We start from the raw sequence: 12,358 nt of genomic DNA on the forward strand, positions 1-12,358 counted from the left end.
GGTCTAACTCCATAGTCATCTCCATTAATAGTGAAAACTCACTTTTGCACTACTAGGTATCTCTTCCCTGTGAGATGTGGAGAACGCTGCTGCTAAACTCTTGAGAGTCTCAGTTTTCACAGATAATACCTTTTTAACCTCTCCCCTCTCTCAGCCGTTAGTGACTTTGAAGGCCGTTTTTGTTTACGTAATCCCCTATGAAATCGATAGGCCTGGTAGTTCTGGGATTGTATCTTGTTACCCTTATGATACAGAATCCTAGCACCAGAGAGAAGTGTGTTTTCCATGGGTTCTTCTGGAAGAGGAACCACAGTCCTCCATTTCTGGTGTTGAGTGACAGCTCATTTCAACACTGAAGTTTTGGATTTTGACTGTCTCAGCTGAAAACATTTTTTGAGGATGTGTGTTGTTTGTAACATTGTTTGCTGGGGGAAAAGTTTACTCTTAAGCAGTCTTTACTAAGCCTAATTGTTTTATCCCTGAACTTCTTAAAATATGGTTTTGTATTTCTTACTTTTAGATGCCAACACTATTTGTGGAGTCAGTTTTAGAAGTACATGGTAAATTTGTTCAACTTATCAACACTGTTTTGAATGGTGATCAGCACTTTATGAGTGCGTTGGATAAGGTAACTTTTCAATACATGTATCTTTATCTATATATAATTCTCCTAATTTAATCATTATTCTTTAAGTAGTTTCAGAAATAGGGCTACTAATTATGAGATTTCTAATCTGTACATGAAGCTTAACCTTAACCAACTTCATAGTGAAAGTCGGAAGTATGTAACTTATAATTTTTAAGTAAATAACTAAATTATTAAATTGAGTGCTTGGATTATATGGGAATTGAATTTCCCATGATTTTTCTGTAAAAGGAGACTTGTTAATATACTAGTACATTCTGAAAATTACATGTATAATTTTAGTATTATTTAGTGCTCTTTTTTCCTTTGAATATAATACTTAGGCTATATTGAAAAATACTTGAAAGAAAAATAAATATATTTTACAAACTTGAATTTAAATTTGCTTACATGTTTGTTGTAAAATTTTTTAAAATATAGTTTTATTTTGTCAGTGTTCAGATATTAGAAATAAGTTTTAAAGAGCATCTTTCAGTAGGAACAGGATACATATAATCATTATATAATTGTCACGAGGGATACAAGGATAGGAGTTTACTCTGTATTATATATGAAAAGAATATTAACAAACTACCACCAAAATGCCATGTGTTGTGTCAGGTAGTAATTTTTGGATGTACCGATTATAGCATATATTAAGCCAACTGTATTTTTACTCTATTCAGTTCAGTTCAGTCACTCAGCCGTGTCCGACTCTTTGTGACCCCATGAACCACAGCACGCCAGGCCTCCCTGTCCATCACCAACTCCCGGAGTTTACCCAAACTCATGTCCATTGAGTCAGTGATACCACCTAACCATCTCATCCTCTGTCGTCACCTTCTCCTCCTGTCCTCAATCTTTCGCAGCATCAGGGTCCTTTTCAATGAGTTAGCTCTTTGCATCAGGTGGCCAAAGTATTGGCGTTTCAGCTTCAACATCAGTCCTTATGATGAACACCCAGGACTTACCTGCTTTAGGATGGACTGGCTGGATCTCCTTGTAGTCCAAGGGACTCTCAAGAGTCTTCTCCAACACCACAGTTCAAAAGCATCAATTCTTCGGCGCTCAGCCTTCTTCACAGTCCAACTCTCACATCCATACATGACTATTGGAAGAACCATAGCCTTGACTAGACGGACCTTTGTTGACAAAATAATGTTTCTGCTTTTTAATATGCTATCTAGGTTGGTCATAACTTTCCTTCCAAGGAGTAAGCGTCTTTTAATTTCATGGCTGCAGTCACCATCTGCAGTGATTTTGGAGCCCAAAAAAGTAAAGTCAGCCACTGTTTCCACCGTTTCCACATTTATTTGTCATGAAGTGATGGGACCAGATGCCATGATCTTCGTTTTCTGAATGTTGAGCTTTAAGCCAACTTTTTCACTCTCCTCTTTCACTTTCATCAAGAGGCTTTTTCGTTCCTCTTCATTTTCTGCCATAAGGGTGGTGTCATCTGCATATCTGAGGTTATTGATATTTCTCCCGGCAATCTTGATTCCAGCTTGTGCTTCTTCCAGCCCAGTGTTTCTCATGATGTACTCTGCATAGAAGTTAAATAAGCAGGGTGACAGTATACAGCCTTGGCGTACTCCTTTTCCTATTTGGAACCAGTCTGTTGTTCCATCTCCAGTTTTAACTGTTGCTTCCTGACCTGCATACAGATTTCTCAGGAGGCAGGTCAGGTGGTTTGGTATTCCCATCTTTTTCAGAATTTTCCACAGTTTATTGTGATCCATAGAGTCAAAGGCTTTGGCATAATCAATAAAGCAGAAATAGATGTTTTTCTGGAGCTCTGTTGCTTTTTTGTTGATCTAGCGGATGTTGGCAATTTGATCTCTGGTTCCTCTGCCTTTTCTAAAACCAGCTTGAACATCTGAAAGTTAACGGTTCACATATTGCTGAAGCCTGGCTTGGAGAGTTTTGAGCATTACTTTACTAGCGTGTGAGATGAGTGCAATTGTGCGGTAGTTTGAGCATTCTTTGGCATTATCTTTCTTTGGGATTGGAATGAAAACTGACCTTTTCCAGTCCTGTGGCCACTGCTGAGTTTTCCAAATTTGCTGACACATTGAGTGCAGCACTTTCACAGCATCATCTTTTAGGATTTGAAATAGTTCAACTGGAATTCCATCACCTCCACTAGCTTTGTTCATAGTGATGCTTTCTAAGGCCCACTTGACTTCACATTCCAGGATGTCTGGCTCCAGGTGAGTGATCACACCATCGTGATTATCTGGGTCGTGAAGATCTTTTTTGTACAGTTCTTCTGTGTATTCTTTCTACTTCTTCTTAATATCTTCTGCTTGTGTTAGGTCCATACCATTTCTGTCATTTATTGAGCCCATATTTGCATGAAATGTTCCCTTGGTATCTCTGATTTTCTTGGATTGATCTATAGGCTTTCCCATTCTATTGTTTTCCTCTGTTTCTTTGCACTGATTTCTGAGGTCGGCTTTCTTATCTCCTTGCTATTCTTTGGAACTCTGCATTCAAATGGGTATACCTTTCCTTTTCTCCTTTTCTTTTCACTTCTCTTCTTCTCACAACTATTTGTAAGGCCTCCTCAGACAGCCATTTTGCTTTTTTTCATTTCTTTTTCTTGAAGATGGTCTTGATCCCTGTCTCCTATACAATGTCACGAACCTCCGTCCATAGTTCATCAGGCACTCTATCAGATCTAGTCCTTTAAATCTATTTCTCACTTCCACTGTATAATCATAAGGGATTTGATTTAGGTCATGCCTGAATTGTCTATTGGTTTTCCCCACTTTTCTTTAATTTTAGTCTGAATTTGGCAATAAGGAGTTCATGATCTGAGCCACAGTCAGCTTCTGGTCTTGTTTTTGCTGACTGTATAGAGCTTCTCCATCTTTGGCTGCAAAGAATATAATCAATCTGATTTCGGTATTGGCCATTTGGTGATATCCATGTGTAGAGTCTTCTCTTGTGTTGTTGGAAGAAGGTGTTTGCTATGACTAGTACGTTCTCTTGGCAAAACTGCATTAGCTTTTGCCCTGCTTCATTCTGTACTCCATGGCCAAATTTGCCTGTTCCCTAGGTGTTTTCTTGACTTCTTACTTTTGCATTCCTGTCCCCTATAATGAAAAGGACATCTTTTTTGGGTGTTAGTTCTAAAAGGTCTTTTACCCTATTGCTGGCGACTAATTCCTGTTCTGTCTTCCATTTAGGCCCTTACATCAGTTGTAAATTACAGAGAACCCAAGTCTGTTTGCAAAGCACCTGAATTGGTAAGTTTGATGGTTGCATAAATGTAATCTTATGAAAAATTGTCATTAGAGAATGCAAGCTGAGATGAATGTCAGATTTTTTTTGGTAGCAGTTTTTTAAAAAATTAATGAAATTATTATTAAAAATAGAAACTGATCAACATTGTATATAATTTGGCATTTGTATAAGGGATGCAGTAGGTCATCTCTGTAGCCTTTTCTTAAAAAATAATTGAAGGAGAAAATATTCCATCTTACAAACTTTGGGTTGGAAAGGATGACTGCTTTAAAATAATTTGTATCGCATTTCATAGAAGCTTAATTTTATCTTCAACTCTAAAGGGAGAATTTGATGACAAATGAAAGCCTTTAAAGGAAGCTTGCTTATAAGGTTGTTGTACGATTTTTAATAAGTATTTTTTAATGTCAATGACATTGCTGCTCAAAACTCACCTAAGTGTTGCATCAAAACCTAGTTACTTATATCAGTGCTCCATCGGATCATTCAGTGTTGATTAGATTTTACTTGTTTATAGTTTTTTTTAAAAAATTCACCCATTGACATGTATTTTAAGTTTTAGTGCATAATTTGAAAACATAAGCTTGAGGATGACAAAAACCCATGATCCTATTTTGCATTGTTACCATGGTGCCTCCTTTGAGAAGGACCCTTTGTAAGAGTTACTGTTGATTTCTATTTGAGCTCGCTAAGTACTGTGACAACTTGCTGAAGAAATCAGCAAAGGGGATGACAGAGAATGAAGTAGAGGACAAGCTCACGAGCTTTATCACTGTCTTCAAATATATCGATGATAAAGATGTTTTTCAAAAGGTAATTTTTGAGTCTGAAAGTTTTATGTGTCAGCTTTGATTAATCTTTGAACTTTAAATCAGAACGGAAATAATCTTTTAATCTTTTTTAATGTAGTTCTACGCAAGAATGTTGGCGAAGCGTTTAATTCATGGGTTATCTATGTCTATGGATTCCGAAGAAGCCATGATCAATAAATTAAAGGTACTGTAGGACTTTGATATGATGTCTTAGAAGTTATTTCACTAGCACACAGAGATGGTCATTTTCACAGTATGAGTAATAACAGGAAATAATTCATTAGCAGTTGACTGGTTAAATGTAAAGTGTAGTTTCATGTTCGCACATGCAAATGCTGTATTAAAGGACAGAGTCTCTATATGTTGATATAGAATCATCTACAAGGTATGATTTGTATTACTTAGAAACAAGCATACCTAAAATATTCCTTTAAGTACAGGTTTTGTGGAGGGCATTTGAATTTCAGTTCACTTTTATGTGATTTTAGTTTACACAATGATGAGATAAGCAGTTGCTGATTCATATTTATTCTGAGTTATTCAATAGTTGATAGTTTTCCTGTATAGCACACATTGAATATGCAGTCCTTTTCAAAGATACCAAAAATAACTTTTAATTTTTAAAGATAATGTTAACAAAGCTTTTTATATCCCAAGATTAGAGATCCAGATTTTTTGACCTGATGATCACAGAGTTTGGAATAATTTCAAAGAAATAGATTTCTTCATTATTCAGCTGATAGTATTAAAAATCTGCCTCAGTGTCCTCCTTATAACATTAACACTGGCTCAAATATTCCCAGTTACCTTTCATGTGTATTCAGTACTATCTGTAAACCTTCTAAGGTATCTTACAGTAATGAAGCAGTTTTTAGTGTTGAAATGACATACAGATTTATAGAAAAGTTGCTGTTTTAAATGGAAATTTATTTCATGAATACTTGTTTTCATTCACTCATTTAATCGACGTTAAAAAAAAAAAGAAAGGAATTTTTGAAATATTTAGAATCGCTGTTTTGCGTGATGAATAACGTAGGCCTTCGGTGTGAGTGTACAGGCCGGATCTTTGACCAGACACATAGCAGTAGCACATTCTTAATAATCAGTATGGTTTATTATTTTTGTTTTTAAATCTTTAAAACTTTCTTCTACAGCAAGCCTGTGGTTATGAATTTACCAGCAAGCTACATCGGATGTATACAGATATGAGTGTCAGTGCAGATCTCAACAATAAGTTCAACAATTTTATCAAAAATCAGGACACAGTAATAGATTTGGGAATTAGTTTTCAAATATATGTTCTACAGGTAGGTGTTTTATTGTGGACATTTACTAATCATTTCTGATACAGAGGACTGATTAATAGATGGATGCCTGATTGCCTTTCTTTCAGTCAGAGGGTTATAGCTTCTGAAGTTACATGTTACGTTGATATGGAATGAACTGTGCCCTGATAGTCATGCTGATGGGTTTTATCAGCATTTGAAGGGAGGAGAAAAGGTTGTTTTAGTTGCTTGTGGTGGTGGTGTTAGTTGGTGTGTCGTGACCAGCTCTAAAGATCCCATGGACTGTAGTCTGCCAATGTCCAAGGGGTTTCCCAGGCAGGAATACTGGAGTGAGTTGGCATGTCTTCTCCCGGGGATCTTTCCGACCCAGGGATCAAACTCAAGTCTCTTGCATTGCAGGCAGATTCTTTACTGCTGAGTTACCAGGGATTCCCATTGTAGTTACTTGCATCATTTTATAAACATTCACTTTCAAGTGAGAGGTGTATCTATTTAACAGTTTTACTCTTCTCCTTTTAGGCTGGTGCATGGCCTCTTACTCAGGCTCCTTCATCTACATTTGCAATTCCCCAGGAATTGGAAAAAAGTGTACAGATGGTAAGTGGACAGAAGATATATTGGAAGACCAAAGGAATTTTAATAATTGTCTTCATGTTATATCACTTTAAATATTTCTTCAAAGTCTTAAGGGCTCATGTGATGTAAAAACATAGTCACAAGTTATGATTATTCTGCCTTGTAGGAAGAACGTAAATGATAATAGTTTCTAGTTAACACTAAACTAAAACAACTTGGTGGTGTCGGTTCTTTGTCAGAACGTGTCTCTCACTCTTAGTAAATCGATTATCTGTCATGAGTAATTCTAAATTACAACAATGTTGATGTTAGAAGAAAGTTTTAGAATCCAGGACTGAAAGCAGTCCTCTTCTAATTTTTCGCTTGAATGTGGAGCCGTTTTTATAATTCATTTATCCTTTATAATGGTTATTTTTGTTTCTGGGCTATAATTTGTGTAAATATATAGCAAATGGGAAATATTCTAGGAAAAAAAATGTATTGAAGATGGAAAATATAAGTAAACATGGTCTTAAAATGTGACTGAATAGAAACCTGAGAATTCTAACCTGGAGCGTTTTCAGAGACTGTGGAGACTCCATTGTCGGCAGCTGTTGAGCTATAATTCATGTACCATATGGCTTAGTCATTCCATAAGGCTGCTGTAACAAAACACTGCAGCTTAGGTGGCTTATAGACAACAGATTGATTTCTCATGGTTCTCGAGGCTGGAAGTTCGAGGCCAGGATGACAGCATGGTGGGGCAAAGGCCCACGAAGGTGACAGACTGTGACCTCACGTGGGAGCAGGAGCTGGGGAGCTCTGTGGGATTTAATGCCTTAGATGAGGGGATCTAAGCACCTCCCAAAGGCCCTACCTTGAAGAACCATCACATTGGGCATCAGGATTTCAACATACAAATTTGGGGAGACACATTCAGGCCACAGCACTATACAATTCATGTAACATGGACACTTTCAGTGGTTTTCAGTATATTCACAGTATGTTCATCAGCACCATTAATTTTAGAACATTTTAATTGTTTAATTACCCTGAAAGAAACCCCCTACCCTTTAGCAGTCACTCTTCACCTTCACCAGCTCCCTGCCCGCTCCCCAGCCCTAGGCAGTCTGCTTTCTTTCTCTGTAGATTTACCCGTTCTGGACATCTGTTGTAGTGCTATGTCATACATGGTCTTTTGTGACTGCCTTCATTCATTTTGCAGAATGTCGCGGTTTATCCATGTTTTAGCCTATGCCAAATACTGCCAAATAATGTTCCATTGTATGGAGTCACCACATTTTATTTACTCATCCAACATCAGTTGATGGGCGTTTGAGCTGTTTTGATCTTTTGGGTGTATAAGTCATGCTACTCTGAACATTCATGTACAAATTTTTGAATGGATGGATGTGTTTCCATTTCTCTTCCAACTGACCCTTTTTGATTCTCTAACTCACCAAACAAGCCTTATTTCTTGATTGGATGGAAGTTTAGGTAGCTTTTTTTTTTTCTAGCAAAATCTTTATTATCCTTTTCATTAACTTTTTATTTTATGTTGGAGTATAGCCAACTAACCAGAGCTTCCCTGGTAACTCAGCTCTTAAAGAATACACCTGCAATGCAGGAGACCCTGGTTCAATTCGTAGGTTGGGAAGATCCACTGGAGAAGGGATCGGCTACTCACTCCAGTATTCTTGGGCTTTCCTTGTGGCTCAGCTGGTAAAGAATCTGATTGCAATGCAGGAGACCTGCATTCGATTCCAGGAAAAGAAAAAGGCTACCCACTCCAGTCTTCTGGCCTGGAGAATACGTGGACTATATAGACCATGGGGTCACAAAGAGTTGGACATGACCAAGCAACTTTCAGTTTCACTGCCAACTAGCAATCTTGTGATAATTTCACCTTCATAGCCTATTAACAATCTTGTGATAGTTGCAGGTAAACAGTGAAGGTGACTCAGTCATACGTATACATGTATCCAAGAGGCTTTCATTATCTTTCAGTAGTCTTTTATTTGGGCAATAACTTGAGGTTGTGAACCTCAAGGTATGCATATGTTATTTAAAATGAAAACGGAGAGAGTTGCCTGGAAACATATACACTACTATATGTAAAACAGGTAGCCAGTGGGAATTTGCTCTATGACTTAGGGAGCTCAGACCAGTGCCCTGGAGGAGTGGGATGGGTGAGAGGTGGGAGGGGGTTCCAGAGGGAGGGGACATATTTATACTTACAGCTGATTCATGTTGATATATGGCAGAAACCAACACAATATTGTAAAGCAATTATCCTTCAGTTAAAAATGAATAAATAAAAATAAATTGAAAATGATACTTCATTACACTGTTTCCTAGAGAAGTTCACAATGTGCCGTTTGAATCTTTGAATTACGTATGTTTTTGTTTCTTTCAAAATAAGGATTATAAATCAAATAACAGTGTAAGCTTTGGGATCATAAATCCTGGTTTTACATGTTCTGTCATTTACTGTGCTCTGTGACTCAGGGCAAATAACTTTCTAATTTTCTGTTAACTGATGATACTAATACTCAGAGTGCTGATATGAAGATCAAGTGAGATGTGTAAAGTAAGTACTCAGTAAACGATAGCTGATAGTAGTTAATGCTAACACTGATGGTAGTGGTAACAGCAGGCTAGCATAATATGAACAGTCAGGTATATTTTAAGATACCATGCATAAGGTAGAGTTAGAAGACTGACCGGCCCCTCACCTTTAACAGTCTTAAAACTTATTTCTTCTTAAGAGCCTACTTTGCCAATTGAAATTAAAGGAGAAGTTGGGGGCAGAAATAGTAATAGTTTCCTCGTAACTTTGTCATTCTTTTCTTTCTCCTTGAAATAATTATTTTCTAGTACTTATTGGAGTACTGGAATAAACCCCTTAAACTTTGTTTATTAACATATGACCACCCCTAGGTTCCAGTGTCCTTACTTACAAACAAAAAGCGAGTTTCTTTCTGACTGTAAAATCTTGCTTTCAAGAAAATTGTTTTCTCCATTTGAACTTTCTTTCAGTACCAGTAGAGGGAGTTTGTCCTTTTTTTTTTTTTCCTGCTGCTGCTGCTGCTGCTAAGTCGCTTCAGTCGTGTCCGACTCTGTGCGACCTCATAGACTGCAGCCCACCAGGCTTCCCTGTCCCTGGGATTCTCCAGGCAAGAACACTGGAGTGGGTTGCCGTTTCCTTCTCCAATGCATGAAAGTGAAAAGTGAAAGTGAAGTAGCTAAGTCGTGTCCGACTCTAGCGACCCCATGGACCGCAGCCTACCAGGCTCCTCCGTCCATGGGATTTTCTAGGCAAAGTACTGGAGTGGGGTGCCATTGCCTTCTCCGGGCTAGTAAGTCCAATTTCAGTATCATTTTCTCACTGTAGATTATGTACTAGCTCTTTAAAAAGAACTCTCTACTTTTTGGACTGATGTTCCACATTCAGTCAGAGGGAGGAATTTTTTTAATATCAAAGCTATGTTACTAGAATGTTTAATTTTCCACAGTAGTATCAACAAAAGGATACAGAGTCAAGACTGATGCTTTGCTTGTATTAGTGTTTTACTGTATGTGGAAGTTAAATCATGGTGGTCACTTTTGGAGTAACTGTTGACACTAGTCAACCGGTCCCTTCAACAAGGGTATATGTTAAAGGAGACTAGAGATGAAGGTATGATTTTATTATTTATATTTTCGTATTGAAATGTGCACAGTAATGTTTTTCGCTTAGTGCTTTATTGGCTTCTCTGGTAGCTCAGCTGGTAAAGAATCCACCTGCAATGCAGGAGACCCCGGTTCTATTCCTAGGTCAGGAAGATCTGCTGGAGAAGGAATAGGTTACCCACTCCAGTATTCTTGGGCTTCCCTTGTGGCTCAGTTGATAAAGAATCTACCTTCAATGCGGGAGACCTGGGTTCGATCCCTGGGTTGGGAAGATCCCCTGGTAAAGGGAGCAGCTACCCACTTCAGTATTCTGGCCTGGAGAACTCTGGATAGAGGGAGGAGCCCGAAGGCTACAGTCCATGGGATCACAAGGAGTCTGACATGACTGAGCAACTTTCACTTGTATTTATAAAGTTCAAATTGATATCATTCAAAACAGTAATTTCTGAATTTATGCAAAAAGTCAGATTTGCAGGACTGTGGTTTGGCCGTGAAAACCACAGACCGAGTTGTAAGTGAAAAGGGCTGGTCTGATATTTGCATAATCTTTATTAGGAGCTTTTATTTTGCGTTTTCTTATCTATAAAATGAGTAAATATACTCTGTGGGCTCTAATGTCTTTTTCTAACATGAATTTTCTTTTTGCTTTTTTATTGTAGTGATAGCCAAGTAAGTTAGGTTGTCGTAGCTGAAAATAATTTGATTCCTTTTTTCTTTTTTACAGTTTGAATTATTTTACAGCCAGCATTTCAGTGGAAGGAAACTTACATGGTTACACTATCTTTGTACAGGTAAAATGCATTTAATTATATCTAGTTTAATGAAATTTACCTGATAATGATTATGTTAAAATTTTGGACAGAGATTTCTTAGAGCCTAATTATAGTTGTCTTTTTTTTTCTTTTCTAATTATAGTTTTTAACCTTTTCTTCTTCATCTACCTTTCTGGTTACCCTTAAAGCAACAATAAAGAAGTCCACATGCAGCACTTTTAATAGTGTGCTGCTGATACAGAATTTCTGAATTTTATAATGGTTTCCTACATTTCTGTAACAAACCACTTTTTATAGATATTTGGAATTTTATTTAGAAACCCAGACTTGATGAGTCATATACTCTTAAAAAACCTGTTCTTTCTAGATATGCCAGACATCCTCAGAAAGTTCATTAATTATTACAGCACCACAAGGAGACCTAACCATTTGATTTTTATTTGTGGTACTGTAGTGAACTACTGTAGAAAATGCTTTTTCTAGAATGTCCCAATTAACTTCCAGTACTTCCCAGTTTTAGAAAAGTTTAATCAAAATCTAATCATTTCCTTAACTTCTTCCTGGAACAGTGGGGTCGACTTATTGGAAAGTAGAATTAATATTTTGGGTGGTGAGAGCTTGTATGTAATATTGCTCTGAGCTGCCTGAAGATGTGAGCCAAAGCAAACACTCAGAATTTTGTCTACTTTTGCTAAAGCTATGCTTTGAAAAGTGCATTGAATCAACTTTCAGTTTGTATAAGAAGGAAAGGATATCCATGTATGTTAATGTCTCTTAGAAATAATACAGGAAAATCTGATTAGTTGCCATACCTTTGTCAGGAAATTGACTGGAGAAATTTCTGGTGGCTCAGTGGTAAAAGAATCCACCTGCCAATGCAGAATATGCAGATTGATTCCTGGGTTGGAAAGAGAAACATAAGTACCATTTATTTGATTACTTTATATTTGAAATACGATGTCTCATTATGTTAGTAATGCATATTAGTACGTAATAAATAAGCATAATGCGGGAGACCCGGGTTCGATCCCTGGGTTGGGAAGATCCCCTTGGAGAAGGAAATGGCAACCCACTCCAGTACTCTTGCCTGGAGAATCCCATGGATGGAGGAGCCTGGGGGGCTATAGTCCATGGGGTTGCAGAGAGTCGGACACGACTGAGCAGCCTCACTTTCACCTTCGCTTTCAATACATATTTATACAAGTGTATCTTTAGTGAACAAGCTGAGCATTTTAATTTTTCAGTTGTTTGTGAAATAAAGAGATGTTTGCTGATATTCTTAGTATGTGGTCACTTAGTAGTTGGCTTTTAGTTTTATACCTGTTGTGAGTTTTTATATTCTCATTTAGTAAATTGGTTTTAAGGAACAATACATTGCTGGACCAG

At 37.4% G+C, this 12,358-nt stretch overlaps 1 protein-coding gene across 6 annotated transcripts in view; it reads left to right on the forward strand.

Annotated features, from left to right (window-relative positions):
* Positions 1–12,358, forward strand: part of CUL2 (cullin 2) — a 71,520-nt gene that overhangs the window by 49,906 nt on the left and 9,256 nt on the right. For all 6 annotated transcript variants that reach the window (XM_005214227.5, XM_025000723.2, XM_005214225.5 and 3 more), the window contains 7 exon segments: positions 521–628; positions 3,817–3,876; positions 4,559–4,687; positions 4,784–4,870; positions 5,841–5,993; positions 6,492–6,569; positions 10,924–10,990. In XM_005214227.5, the coding sequence (XP_005214284.1) occupies positions 521–628; positions 3,817–3,876; positions 4,559–4,687; positions 4,784–4,870; positions 5,841–5,993; positions 6,492–6,569; positions 10,924–10,990 (682 nt within the window).

The sequence above is a fragment of the Bos taurus genome, chromosome 13 (assembly GCF_002263795.3).
Source record: "Bos taurus isolate L1 Dominette 01449 registration number 42190680 breed Hereford chromosome 13, ARS-UCD2.0, whole genome shotgun sequence".
Lineage (NCBI taxonomy): Eukaryota > Metazoa > Chordata > Mammalia > Artiodactyla > Bovidae > Bos > Bos taurus.